This window comes from Onychostoma macrolepis, chromosome 13 (assembly GCF_012432095.1).
Source record: "Onychostoma macrolepis isolate SWU-2019 chromosome 13, ASM1243209v1, whole genome shotgun sequence".
Taxonomy (NCBI): domain Eukaryota; kingdom Metazoa; phylum Chordata; class Actinopteri; order Cypriniformes; family Cyprinidae; genus Onychostoma; species Onychostoma macrolepis.
Window position 1 is genome coordinate 24,527,243 of NC_081167.1, and position 14,777 is coordinate 24,542,019.

Consider the following 14,777-nt stretch of genomic DNA (forward strand, 5'->3'; position numbering starts at 1 on the left):
AAGTAGCGGCAAATCTTTTCTTCCATATTATGACATACATTTGTGGGTAATGGATTATCCAAAAAGAAAAAATGCAGGCCAGGGACTTCTATGCATCGGTTGCCAATTGGATTTTAAAATGAAGGAATTGCACTCCCAAATGGGGCAGATGAGTGTGAGGTTACAGGGGTGGGGTTTAAGCGGATTATATGATTGGATAAATCCTGCATACATCATCAGAGAGAAATCTGTTGTTTCACTGGAAGATCCAGTTATGATATTTTAATGAAACATTACGAGGTCAATTCATGCACGGATGAAATTTTTTGAAATGTAGATTTATGCATCATCTGAAAGTTGAACAAATAAGCTTTCCATTGATGTATGGTTTGTTAGGACATATATGTTTTGTATAGGATAATATTTGGCTGAGATGCAACTATTTTAAAAATCTGGAATCTGATAGTGCAAAAAAAAAAAATACTGAGAAAATCGTCTTTAAAGTTGTCTAAATGAAGTTCTAAGCAATGCATATTAATTATCAAGAATTACGTTTTGAGATATTTACAGAAGGAAATTGACAAAATATCTTCATGGAACATGATCTTTGCTAAATATCCTAATGATTTTTTGCATAAAAGAAAAATCGATAATTTTGACCCATACAGTGTATTGCTACGAATATAGTTTGCAGTCGCTGTTCTACATTTTTTTTCCTCAGTCATGTACAGAACATAATGTACGAATTATTTTGAAACACTTGAAACTCAGCACACTGAGGACATCTGCTGTGTGCAAATAAAATGGTTTTATTAACGTAAGTAATAAAACAATATGGCATAAGCCTCGTTTCATGAAATTGCTTGACTTGTCGTTAAGCGCTCTGAAGCACTGACTGAAAACAAACGATTCATAAAGTTTGTTTCCTCCCATCACTAGTACCAAGCGCATGAATAGGCCTAATAAATAATTAAGGTTGTTTATGACTGGATTATTCTGCCCTTAATATTATAGCAGTGCAGTGGTTTCATACTTAACACCTTCAGTACTGTATTTTAGGCTAAAACGTGTACCTTCTGTACATCACTTTGGATCAGTGCTGAATGTGTAAATGTGTCAAGCCAGGTGCAATACTAAAGAAGCCACATTTCTGACTTTAAGTTGCTTTATGTTTTGGAAGTAAAATAAGACCCTAGACTAATTTTATTTTATTTTAGCTCTAATATTTTGATGTGAATAAGCAGATCGTTTGCCAGCTTTCAATATTCACTAAAAGCTGTGTTGCAGAACGCTGTTAAAGCCCACTCCTTTCATTTGTCCTCATTCATCCTTTGAATGGTGTTCTTGTGCGTTTTCAATTTGCTATGGGAAATTGAGCATAAAAGAAGAGCATTGCTGCCGTTTTTACAACTTCCTTTTCCATTGTGTGAAGGGATAAAAGGGCAGACCGATTTATTCAAGATGTAAAGAATCCAATTCCAGGCCCTGAGCCATCGAGCAAGAGCTAGGGTACAGTGAATTTCAACTTTCAGTCAGAAAACATCCTGAAAATGTATGCAGCACAATGCTTGACTGAGCTTTTTCAGGGAGGGTTTGGCGGAGGAACGCAGAGGCTGAAGGAGGAAACTCATCACTATGAGGCAAAAGTGCAGATCAGCTGAAAGGAAAATGAATTTTTCAGTGAAATGTGAATGAAAAAGTCATGAGGGAATCGGCGGCGAGCGCTCCAGAGGACTTAGAGAGAAGCAGAACTGATGGTTAACTTTAGTAAAGTGTCTCTGCTCATCAGAGTAGAATCAAAAAGAATCTTTGAAACAAAACACAAATTTTTCCTTCTATTCATCTCACTCTTTCCTTCAGTGGTTCGTGCTTGTGTTCTTCTGCCTGGAAAGTTCCAATTCTCTGATGGCAAAAGCGCAGCTCTGGATGCTTAAAAGGGAAATTACGTTTATTTCTGAAATGATCAAAATCTTTGCTTCCAGACTCACCCTGCATAACGCGCATGCACACTTGTCTGATGTGTTGATCACTTGGTTCTTTACCCTGTAAACACAGGAGGAGTTGTTTGGAAGAAAATCACACAAATTCCGATTGTATTTCATCATTTCATCTAATTTCAGACCACTAATTAGCTCTGCCTCAGAAAATAACAAAGAAAAAATTGGATTTGTGTTCTTAAAAGCTGCAAATGTTTCACAGTACTGTTTTTCTTGATATACCTTTCCAAATGTAATGAGTATGTACAACAAAATGCTGAAAAACTACAGGGTTTCCACAAATTTTGGCAACTGAATTTTTTAGTTTCTAAAACTTTCCTGTCATTCATGATTACTGAATAAGGATTAATGATATTCATTTTATGACTGCACTTACACAAAGCATTTTTAGCCAATTAAACATGTTTTGACTTGAGCATAACAGAACAAAGTTACTTATAGCCACTATAGACACCTACAGGACTGGAAATTATTTTTTTTTTTGTAGTGTTATAAATGTCTCTACTTTCACTTTTGATCAATTTAATGCAATCTTGCTGAATAAAAGTATTCATTTCTTCTTTAAAAAAATCATTCTGACCCCAAAATTTTTAACTGTAGTGGAAGTGCAAAGTGAAATTATGATAATGTGAAACATAACAATGAAAATTACCAAGAAAAATACCTTAAAAAGCAGATAGAACATTGATAATGCATATTTATATGTGAAGATAGATTTGGGTTCTCTCTTTTTTTTTTTTAATAACCATACACAGTCTTGACTTATGAAGTGTAATTGCTAATCACTCTGTCTTTGAAAGGTTGATAACATACCGCTGGTCCCTGGGTGCCACGAGGTCCAGGAGCTCCTCTGTTCCCCTGCATGCCACGTGGTCCAGGACTACCAGGAGGCCCCTCAATGCCAGGTTGCCCACGGGCACCCTCTGGTCCTCTATTACCCGGATCCCCTTGGTTACCAACCTGAATTTACACCAGAGTTGTAAGCATACATTCATAGATGTAATACTAGTGTCTTATCTGAGGGCTAGAGTGAGCTGAGATAAAGCCAAAGAATATTTTCATGGATATCTGAAATCAGAGCCAACCGCCTAATAGAAAAATTCATCATCAAAAATTCATAAATATTCAAGAAAGAATACTGATCAAAAACTCACTTCGCCTTTAGCTCCAAGTTGGCCAGGGTCACCCTAAGTGCAGAAACAGCAAGATAATTAAAATGCATTACAATGTCTCAAAAATCTCAGTGTACATTAGCGCACCACATTCATATTATTTTCCACTATGTAGTTCAGATCTACTCACAACATCTCCCTTGTCTCCTGGTGTTCCCTCGTCACCTTGACCGCCCTACAATAAAACACATCACCGTGAGGGAGATCAATTCATATGTATAAGTTCTGTTATTGTAAAATGTCTTGAATGAATAGTTTTGGTTATAAAGTGAATCTTTCTTACATTAGTTTTTAAGGAATCTGATGTATTCAGTTTAGTTCTGCAGTGCAGTATTGGCTGATAATGTGAATCATGCTCTTACCTGTTCTCCCTTTGGTCCAGGTTCTCCTGCTTCACCCTGTGTAATGTCACATTCAGAAATTCATTCCCTTGAATATTTAACTGCAAGCATGTGTCTGAAGAGTTCATTATAACAACAAATGTACACTCAGCATTTTGCTCTTTCTATAAATCCTACATCAGTTTGAGGTGCTCAAGTTCTTTTTTTCAAATGCAGTAAGGAAATCATTGAGTCTAAAATGGTCCAATTTGATTTTCACAAGCCTCATTGTACTTTCAAAGCTTTTTAAACTTTAAAACACCAATGGGAGCACATAATAATTGCAGTGCCTTAAAGGCTAGAAAAGTAGAACCCTCACTGTCTAATTGAGCAAGAACAGTGAATATAAAGAGGTTAGCTGTTTTTAAAGAGCTGCAGATGACTTTTTGTAATAGTTACAGGGATGTTGATGTAGCAGAACTCCAAGTACATTTTGCTGTTCCTTAATAAATATAAAATTAGGGATACAACACCTATCAGATTTCCTGACTGCAGGACAAGTCAAGGTGCACAGGTTTTTATCAGTTCACAAGGTTGAGAGCAATTTAAAGAGATTGTTTTGAGATTACAAAAATCTCTCCAAATGTGGTAGGCAGAGACATCCTCACCCTATCTCCTTTTATTCCTGGCAGGCCCGGTGGTCCAGGAAGTCCAGGCAAGCCCAAGTCACCTTTAGGACCCTGAAAAGACAAACAATGTAAGATGACATGCAGTCAGAATCTGGCATTTACTGTAAAATTCTGGTTGATGTCTTTTTTATTCCTTCCTGCCCCACTGCAGGAATTCCAAACAGATGGGAAAGGTTCAAAACCTTTGTCAATAAAGAGCAAAGACTGCAGAATCCTTTAGTTCCCCTGCAAAAACACTCATGCATTTTTAAAAAGAGAGTGCAGTCTGAGAAAATGCAAGATCAGGACAAAGTGGCAAATGCTGATAAATTCGGTATGTGGATGTACACCAGTGTTTCCTGCACTGCTGATTTAATCTGCAGTTACATACTTGTATGTTCCAAACCTATATGTTTTAACACAAATTCACTGTCCAACTAAGTCATTCAATGGATGCATTTTTTTTTACCTGAATCATTTTTTATTTTAATTCTACAGATCTGCCAAAACAGTGTTTTGTCATTATAAATGATATCAATCAATTAATCAAACAAACAATCAATAAGTAACATTTCTAACAAATATATATATATATATATATATATATATATATATATATATATGTATATATATATATATATATATATGCACATATAACAGAAAATAACTAAGTATGCAGGATAATTCTATACAATTCTATACATTATAACAGCTGAATATGTAGATATAAATCTGAATATATAGTTGAAATTTGAATATATATTTATGAATTTGTCATATATAAATGTACAGTTGAATACACGTTTGTAAATACTGCATTTCAAAGTTGTCATAAAATGATATTTCATGGTTTCTGCGATTCTTAAAAAGTCTTAATTACACAAAGTCTAAAATTCAAGTTGTGGCATTAAATGTTGCATGAAAAAAATATATATTCCTGTGTATTTTTGTTATCTAAAATTTTTTGTTACCAAATATCTAAACATCCTTAAATCAAGATAAATTTACTTGGGATGCAAATTGAACATATGAAGTCTTATTTTCTAAGAAATTAAACAATTGTTTTTGGAAATTATGCAAAAGAGCCCATTGGCAATTATTTGTTCTCGTTATAATCATAAACTCACTTCATTTTGATCAATACTACTTATTTCATGTAATTTTCTCATGTGAATGCATCTTGATTTAAGAATCTTTATACATTTTCACCGGAAAACAAGACAAATATGTGACCCTGGACCACAAAACCAGTCTTAAGTGTCAATTTTTCAAAATTGAGATTTATACATCATCTATAAGCTGAATAAATAAGCTTTCCATCGATGTATGGTTTGTTAGGATCGGACAATATTTGGCTGAAATACAACTATTTGAAAATCTGGAATCTGAGGGTGCAAAAAAATCGAAATATTGAGAAAATCACCTTTAAAGTTGTCCAAATTAAGTTCTTAGCAATGCATATTACTAATCAAAAATGAAGTTTTGATATATTTATGGTCAGAAATTTACAAAATATCTTCATGGAACATGATCTTTACTTAATATCCTAATGATTTTTGCCATAAAAGAAAAATCGATAATTTTGACTCATACAATGTATTTTTGGCTATTGCTACAAATATACCCCAGCGACTTAAGACTGGTTTTGTGGTCCAGGGTCACATATATAAAAATATTAAAAATAAATAAATATAAAAAACAGGAAGAACATAACTTTATTGCCGTGTGATCAGAAGATACAGTAAATGTTATTTCCATATTCAAGTGGTCAGTAGCAGAACTATTCAAGCCTTAATTTTTTTTTTTTTTTTTTTTTTTAAAGTAATGGAAATCTATTGGAAGTTGTATTTTCAAACTTTGAGCTGTTGCTAATAAAAGACATTGTGTTCCATTCCATTTTCCCTTGTTTTCCTTTTTTTTTTTTTTTTTTTTAAACTTCATAAAACGTGCTGAAAAACTGTTTTTTTATTTAAAAAAATTATAAGGTTACAATTCATTTATAATATTCACATAATCGTGTTTAAACATTTGAAGTGTGGTGGTGAGTGTTTGAGTGTGTGCTCATGGGAATGGCAGGGGAACAGAGGGCTGTTTGAGAGACACTGCTGTGAGACATTCTTTTGACTGTTTACTCTTTACTGTGAAAACTGTGAGGTGAAATCCCATTCAAGAGAAAGACCGCTGGCTCCAATCTCTTCCATGGGCCACAGCGTGATGTTTCCTTTCTTACCAGCAGTGTCTGCATTTCAGTACTATGAATATTTGCCTTGGTCTGACTCTCAAATTAGCATAATATAAAAGTCACGAATTCCCCTAAAAGACTATTAATGAAAAGTTTTTTGAATTCACTGCGCACCAAACAGTCTAAATAAGTAAAAGCGATTGAGCTTAGTGGATGTCAAAATGACTTGCTTTCTCTTTGAACACTGGGATAATAGAATAATTGAAATGTAGCGCTGCCTATGACTTGTTTTGAACTTTGGGTTTGCTGCCAGCTTATAGGAAAGAAAAACTGCAAATGAGATCTCTTTAATGTCAGTAGTTTCTCTAACACAGCACAAAAACTTTTTATTTTTCAGTATGTTTGTCTCATTTTCCAGTAACTAAATATCTAAACATCCTTAATACAAAATGAATGTACTTGACAAGGAAAAATGTGAGGTTTTTTCCTTTTTATAAATAAATAAATATGTTTAGTATATTTCATGCTTAAAACAAGAAACAACAATTTACCAGTGACGCTAAAAAAAAAAAAACTATGAAAAACGTAAAAAATAACGTTTCACTTTGCAGTCAAAATGAATGTGATTTATGGATGTTATGATATTTGTTTTGGACAAAAGGCAAACAATACTGATTAAGATCGATTATTTTTGCAGTGTAGACAAAAACGGTAAGACATGAAACCTGAAGTCTACTGCTTCTTGGATATTTCTGCACATAAAATCTGACATTTCAATTTGAACTCCAACATTTCTCATTAAACTCTTTCAGGAGCAATTAATTTGAATTATGCTATCCACATTAACTGTATAGCTAGTGAATATTTGATATAACTTTTGTCTATTTTTATTTCTTTTTAAGCAGAAACATCTAAAACAGGGTGTTATGCTGACGTGACATCTGTGCAACAAAGGCAACTTTAGGACCCCCATCTCTCCACAATCAAGGGCTTTTACTTTGTTTAGTAATTTGCATGATGCAAGTAAAGTACGGTAGATGCTTGCTTTGAAACCATAACCATATCATTATACAGATTATGCACTTACTCTGGCTCCTGGTTTTCCCATCGGCCCAGGTGGTCCCTGCTCTCCTCTGTCTCCCTAAACAGAAGGAAACTATCATCATTTGGGAAATATTCCTGGGTGAGTAAATAAATACAGACATATCCAGCCTGTCCAATAGCTGTTAGTCATACTGCATTGGGTACTCACAGGTTGTCCAATAGGCCCAATGGGTCCAAATTCTCCTTGTTCTCCACGCTCACCCTGAACAGAGACATTTAGTGTCATATAATCTATTCCTGTGCACTAATGGCAAAGCAATTGGATGGTTTACCTACCGATTTACCTGCAGATCCCATAATACCGATGAGGCCCGGTTGTCCTGAATTACCCTGTAATTGGAGCAAGTATATCATATAGTGTTCATAATAACCTACAGGCAGAGTAGGACTGTGCATGACATAGTAGCTTCAAAGTAGCTTAAAATGGCATCAAATTGAAAATTGCAAAAATAATAAGCCAGTGTTTCTGTTTTGGGCCACTGAAACAAACAATGCTGAAAGAGCCGCAGTGTCACACATTTCAGAAAAGAAAAAAAAAAACAACAACTAGGGATGCGCAATACATTGCTATATTTATATTAATTGGCAAATATTAGATAAGCTGATCTTGGATATTTTGTTGTGCATGCTTATTTCCCTATTTTTACTTATAAAACGGTTAGTTCCATTCCTCAATTCTGATTGGACAGCAGCTGTGTTTTATTCACGATACAGCACTAAATGTAATTAAATGTAATCCTTAACTAATTTCAAAATGAATATATATACTATATTTTACAATTTTGTGATGCCAAAATTCACTTGTAGCACTTCAAATGGTTGATTTTAGTTTTTAGTGTTTTGTTAATGTATTTAGACAAAAAGTGTAGATTTTAATCTTTTTTCAGTTATCAGCCATAACTTTAAAATAATTATCAGAGTATCTGTATCAGCCAGAATGTTAACTGGCAAAATGCTTCAACCAACCTACAAATGGCTTCTTTTTTGGAGATGGGAGAAAACATCTTAAAATAAAAACAGCAGCTTCAGCTTTAACAGCCAGTGGTTCTGAGACATAAGGAAAATTATTTATGCTTCATTGTTCTGATAAAACTTTTGTCAGTTCAGGGTGTTAAAAAATGTGATGACTTTGCACCGAGAACAGATAAATTTAGCAACATTTCTCACCTTCTCTCCACCTCCACCTTTTGGTCCTGGGCTTCCTGGTAAACCCTGCAGACATGAAATAAGTCACTAAATATCAAAATGCAGTTGTCAAGGCTACAACTCCTGAAGGATGTAAAATGCTTTCTCTTTGTTCTGTTAGATCAAAGTCAAATCCAAGGGGTTGATTTGAACAGTGGCAAAATTAATGATGATGTGAATTAGTCATGAAGACCTGACATCATGCTGGATAAAGCCAGAAGTATTTTATAATCTTGCTCTGCCATGAAATGGAGCGCAAATTTGAAATTGAAATAAATTATTGACTTTTATATCTGCTTAATAGCTTTAAAGGAGACAGGTTGAACATGAGATTGTAACAAAAAGGTCAGAATTCAACTATGTATGTCTGACAAGGATAAAATAAAAGTGACTCATTGTGCTGGATCCTGTAGAAAGGTGAAAGTTAGGATACACTACTATTTAAAGTTAACTTTTTAAAGTTTTTGAAAGAAGTCACTTATGCTAACCAAGTCTGCACTTATTTGATCAAAAATACAGTAGAACAGTAATGTGAAATATTTCAATTAAAAAAAAAACCTTACTGACCTCAAATCATTGAACATTAGCATACTGTGTTTGAACTTTATTATTCCCTGGCAAATGTTTTTGACCTTCTTCACAGTCATTATGGAAGTTCACATATTGAATGCATTTCTTTATTTCTACATTAAGACTTACAGGGAGTCCTTGAAGGCCAACTTCCCCAAGGCTTCCAGGTTTTCCGGAAGCACCCTGTAATAAGTAAAACAAAACATTATTACCACTGTCACACTTTTTACATGGCCAAGTTTGAATGACGAAAAACAGATTTTGCTGTACCTTGGTACCTGGCATGCCAGGGATTCCCTCACGTCCATCTACACCTGGCAAACCCTGGAGAAAGACACAGATTGGTGCTGTTTGGATGCAAGTAAGTCTTTAAGTAAATATTTATCTACACTGACAAAAAGTACCAAACTGACATATTTTTCATGTTGTTACCATCTGATACCATAATTTTTTTTTGCATTTTCATTAAAGAAAGTGAAAGTTTATTTATATGGTAAACCACATACACTGTCTCCCTTTGGCCCTGGAAGACCAGTGTTGCCTCTTGTCCCTTGAGGTCCCTGCAGAAAGAGATAATTTCATTAAATCTGATTAATTCAAATCAATGCATATTACCCTAAGAATGATAGGATATAACCAAATAGGGTATGTTCTTGGACCAACGTTGGTTGTTTGAATGTTATTCCAGGACTAACAAAGATGTTGATCCTGGATCATGTCCTACTTGGCTAAATCCCATTTAGGATCCAGCTTATCATGGGCAACTTCTCAAAGGCTAATTTAATAAACAATAACCTCTTAAACTTCTACTGTGTGCAATTTTTGTTGTTGTAATGATAGTTGTTCATATACCTGTTCGCCTTTAGGGCCATTTTCTCCCATTAATCCTCTTTGGCCTTGATCCCCCTAGATAAAAAGAAGCACACGCCTCAGATATCTGCTAATATTGATTTGTTTATTTACACCCAAGGCTCAGGACATCACCTTCAAGTCATGCCCACTGCTGAAACAGAAAAAGCCTTCAACTGTGAATGAGAAGCAGAACTTTCCTTTTTCATGATTGTTTACAGCTTTAGATTAGAATGGTTTCCTTTTGAGCTTACCGTGGCTCCTGCAACACCCTGAGGTCCAGGGTCCCCATCAACACCTCGAGGCCCCTGTAAAAAAAATAACAACATATTACTTATTTTCAGATTTATTTATTTATTTTCTGTGTTTTGTATTACAATTTTTCTTCGTTATCAGCTTTTTATGTCAGTTGCAGTGCTGCAGTATACCATCTAATGCCACTCTAATTTTCTTTTCTTTTCTTTTTTTTGTATTAAAGGGAAAGTTCACCCAAAATTTTGTCATCATGAGTTTCTTTCTTATGTTGAACATTAAAGAAGATATAACAGTTGATGGTCCCCATTGAGTTCCATAGTATTTTTTTCCCTACTATGGAAGGCAATGGGGACCAACAACTGTTTGGTTCTTCAAAATATCTTGTATGTATACCATAAAGAAACCCATGCAGGTTTGGAACAACATGAGGGTGAGTAAATGACAAAATTTTCATGTTTGGGTGAACTATTCCTTCAATTAGTAACATTTTGAGTCTCTAAATAATAAGCCCACAACATATAAATGAGATTATGAGTTTTAGTTTATATAAATGCATTTATAATGTAGTCTTTCCCTTCCATGAAAATGTACAAAAATATTGATTTCTCATCTTGTATGCAGGGTGTATACAAATATTTGTCCAATCAAATGCTCTCTAGAATGAGAATGTCCCTCCCCCTGATGCCACGTGGTTTTACTATGTTGTGACGTAAACTAAAGAACAGGCAAAATATTATACTCCTCGACTGCTTATTTAATCAAAATCTTACCGTTTCTCCTTTGGAGCCAATCATACCGGTGGAACCTCGAATTCCCTGCGGTCCCTGAGAGCACATAATTGAAACAAGGCTTTAAGACCAGACCAAGATATAGCTACTGGATCAATTTAGTAATTGAGTGTTGATTGCTTAAATAAACAGGAAATGCACATACAGTTAGGCCTTGAGATCCGACCTCTCCAGGTGCCCCCTGATCTCCCTCCTCTCCCTAAAAAGAGAAAGAAAGCTATTTTAGACACCGAAATCCTAAAAATCCTCAAAACACACAATGACTAGATAGATAGATAGAGCGTAATACTTTTAGCGCAATACTGTAATGAACTTCAAAGTTTTGATTGAGGTAAATGATGTGTAAACGTGCTGATTCTGGAGACAATATAGCAAGCAGCAACAAGTGAATTAAATGTCACCACACTAACTTATTCTTACAACACTCAAATCCCTCATTATTCTTCATGCACCAGTAGAGTGTATTTCTTATACAGAACTTCAATAGACAGCATTTAAATAAATCCTGCACCTTAATTCAGCCCGAGCGCCAGTCCTTAATTATAAATGAAGCTCCGTCATAATCTCGAAAATGTCACAGTTGGAGAAAAAATGTCTCAAACGCGATGTTTTCTCATTACAACAGACCTATTGCTTAATTCATATTCAAATTCTCTCTGCAGAACTTCATGCCACATGTTGACCTCAAACACACACATTCGCACACACACATGCACACAAAACCCAGATGCTTCTGGTTCCTCCCTTGTAAAATTTATGAGTTCTTACCTTGTGTCCTTGTTTACCAGGCTCTCCAACTTCTCCTTTCACCCCTTTATGACCCTGACAGTGGACAGGAGGACAGTTTATAAAATATTATTATTTAAAATATATTCAAAAGCATGGGCATTTATTTTTTTATAAAATGTATATTTTATTTTATAATTTATATTTTATTTACTTTAAATTGATATTAATTAATATCTATTACATTTAATATAATATATATTGATTTATATTAACTACTTTTGAAATACTATCTACAGGAAAACTCACCTTCATTCCAGGCAAGCCAGGATGACCAGGAGCACCAGGTGGGCATGCGTTAGGGCACTTAACATCAGAAAAAACAATTTAGAGTCATTTTATGTCACTCAATCCAGCCACATCTAATAGTCATCTTGGAGCACTTTACTGAAAACACATTGTTTATCACAACATATTTCAATGTGGATGTTCAAACAATATGGCTTTTATATGGTTTGAAACAAAAGTTTTGATGGAGCACCTAGTCAAATTTCCTCTTACCAGTTCCATTGTTCCACCCAGCATCCCTGCAGCACCCTGTAAACGGATTCACTTTAGAACAGTTTTCACCCATTTTGAAGGAAATAAATGGCAATTAGTTGATTAAGGAAGCAATTGTGCCACCCTGTTGTTTCATAATTATAACTGCTGCTCTACATGATGTTCCTAATTAGTCTGTGTATACTGATGTCTCAGTTGTACATTCTAAACTGAAAATGTACAGTTTTATCTTATATTATCTAACTTATAATCGCATACCTTATTATCTAACATAATAATTATTTCTACTATGATCTGACTTTTTAAAATGACTTTTGTTGGTGTAACATAATGAAGTCAGGATAATTCATGATCAGTCATGATTCATATTTTTCTCCCAAGATGAAACGGATGAAAGGTCATTGCTCTTGTGTAATTCTTGAAACATCACAGCAATACTCACACGGGGGCCTGTTGGTCCACGGGGTCCCTGTGGCCCTCTCACACCCATGGCTCCCTGTTATACAGAGAGAAACACATTTTTAATTGTTGCATGAATACTGTTTTAACTGTGAGCATTTAGATTGCTCACTTTTTGAATAAAATGACAAAAAAAAAAAAAAAACTAAGAGAAATAGTACAGAAATAGTTCACCACAAAATAAATACCTAAATAAAAATTTTAAAAAAGTTAAAAGTTTTTTCATTATGAAACTAAAATATCTCATCGCTTGCCTGGCATATACTGAACTATTGAAGCAGCAGCTCCATGCCTTTACAATGAACTCTGTGGTTGATTTTTCATGGACAGAGTGAGATTTGAACTGCAAAACTATATACATCATTAATACATCATAAATGGGTATTAATATTGAAAAAAAATTTTTTTTGTTTTTTTATATATTTATTTTAAGTCTCAAAAAAATATATATTTCTTGCAATGGCTCTATTTGAGTGAATTGGGTCAAGAACACATCTGATTTCTATTTCACTTAGAAATCAGTGGAAACAAGTATAAAAAGAAAGCAAACGAAAGACAAGAATACTTGTTGCTGCTTGTTTACATTATTAACAAATGACAAGGAAAAACCCAATCAGAAGAGTCACTCACAGGGGGTCCCACTTTTCCCTGCTCACCCGGAAGTCCTCCTGGTCCTGGTGGTCCCTGTGAAACCAAAAATCTAATTTAAACCTTTGTTTCCACCACCCAAAAAAAAAACGCCACTCCACACACTGCTTTTTTTAGTTATCATATGAAAACAAAAGCCACTTACAATTGGTCCATCAGGTCCAACACCCTAAAAAGACAGAGAAGGTTTATCTAATTATATATATTGTTTTCCCATTTCTGAGTTATGTTTATGCAAAACCAATTTATATTTACTGAATACGATAATGTAATCTCATATAAAAAGAAGATTTCTTTTGACTAACTGTATTCATTAGCTGCTGTCAGCATTAAGGCAAAGATGCAGTGCGTTGGGTACAGATCAGCTTTAAGCCTGTTTACAACTATTTATCTGCTCAGTTGTGTTTTTATTGAATGCATAGGCTTCAAAGGTATTGAAAGATGGCAAGATTAGGCTTACCGCCTCTCCTCTGGGTCCAGGTTTGCCAGGTTCTCCCTGTTCCAATTACACAAAGTCACTTTTTAGACTTAAACATAATTTAATTTTATATATAAAAGTGTGTCCAAATTCACACTATTCTATGCTGTTTTTAGTATAAACAGTGTGATAGTGTGTTCACAATGAAAAAGGCAAAAAGAAAAAGTGCACTTAATTAACCGAAAAAACTAATTGTGAAATGTTGGACACTCAACTGTCGCATCTTTAATCATGTACTGGAGTACAGTTGAGGACAAAGTGCATAGAATAAGTGTATATTACATCATTTGTAATATAAAATCACATTGCTGCACAATTACTGTTATGAAAATCGCATGAAGCCAGAGAATCTTCACAGGCAGAGTGAGGCGCTATGTTTGAGCATTGTTGAGTGAGTGAATCTGACTTGGCTGCACAGATCAGTGAGCACACAGACAGGATTAGGAACTAGTGATCATGTGAAAATACTTATCATTCCCTCTGCAAGGCCAGTCAGTAGTACACTGATTTGAGCTCTGGTCCCTACTGAAGCAGAAACCTGCGAAGCTCATTAGTCGCTCACCTTTTGTCCTGGGGGGCCATCGAGGCCTAGTTCTCCTATGGGGCCAGTCAATCCCTGAAGAACACAGAGGGGAAATGTTACATTATTACCTCTTACAACAGCAAACGACAACAGGCTTTAATTGAAAAGGATGTTTTAGGGGAGGGTTTGCTGCATGAAACTTTGTTTAGTCACTTTGCAAGCTGAAGTTTCGAACATTAACCATCAGCCACAGAATTTGATGCCAAAACAAAAATGATGCCTGTCATTCAACACCTTTAGATATTTTCTTGAC

The 14,777-nt window shown here is 34.8% G+C and overlaps 1 protein-coding gene across 1 annotated transcript in view; it reads right to left on the reverse strand.

The window, feature by feature from the left end:
- Positions 1 to 14,777, reverse strand: part of col9a1b (collagen, type IX, alpha 1b) — a 33,241-nt gene that overhangs the window by 9,964 nt on the left and 8,500 nt on the right. The window contains exons 12-36 of the mRNA XM_058795462.1: positions 14,504 to 14,557; positions 13,924 to 13,959; positions 13,609 to 13,632; positions 13,446 to 13,499; positions 12,799 to 12,852; positions 12,357 to 12,392; positions 12,105 to 12,161; positions 11,838 to 11,891; positions 11,215 to 11,268; positions 11,052 to 11,105; positions 10,281 to 10,334; positions 10,030 to 10,083; positions 9,684 to 9,737; positions 9,448 to 9,501; positions 9,307 to 9,360; positions 8,590 to 8,634; positions 7,699 to 7,752; positions 7,571 to 7,624; positions 7,406 to 7,459; positions 4,137 to 4,208; positions 3,511 to 3,546; positions 3,279 to 3,323; positions 3,131 to 3,163; positions 2,790 to 2,936; positions 1,968 to 2,022 (exon numbers count right to left, since the gene is read on the reverse strand). Coding sequence (XP_058651445.1) covers positions 1,968 to 2,022; positions 2,790 to 2,936; positions 3,131 to 3,163; positions 3,279 to 3,323; positions 3,511 to 3,546; positions 4,137 to 4,208; positions 7,406 to 7,459; positions 7,571 to 7,624; positions 7,699 to 7,752; positions 8,590 to 8,634; positions 9,307 to 9,360; positions 9,448 to 9,501; positions 9,684 to 9,737; positions 10,030 to 10,083; positions 10,281 to 10,334; positions 11,052 to 11,105; positions 11,215 to 11,268; positions 11,838 to 11,891; positions 12,105 to 12,161; positions 12,357 to 12,392; positions 12,799 to 12,852; positions 13,446 to 13,499; positions 13,609 to 13,632; positions 13,924 to 13,959; positions 14,504 to 14,557 — 1,342 coding nt within the window. The remainder of the gene's footprint in view (positions 1 to 1,967; positions 2,023 to 2,789; positions 2,937 to 3,130; positions 3,164 to 3,278; positions 3,324 to 3,510; positions 3,547 to 4,136; positions 4,209 to 7,405; positions 7,460 to 7,570; positions 7,625 to 7,698; positions 7,753 to 8,589; positions 8,635 to 9,306; positions 9,361 to 9,447; positions 9,502 to 9,683; positions 9,738 to 10,029; positions 10,084 to 10,280; positions 10,335 to 11,051; positions 11,106 to 11,214; positions 11,269 to 11,837; positions 11,892 to 12,104; positions 12,162 to 12,356; positions 12,393 to 12,798; positions 12,853 to 13,445; positions 13,500 to 13,608; positions 13,633 to 13,923; positions 13,960 to 14,503; positions 14,558 to 14,777) is intronic.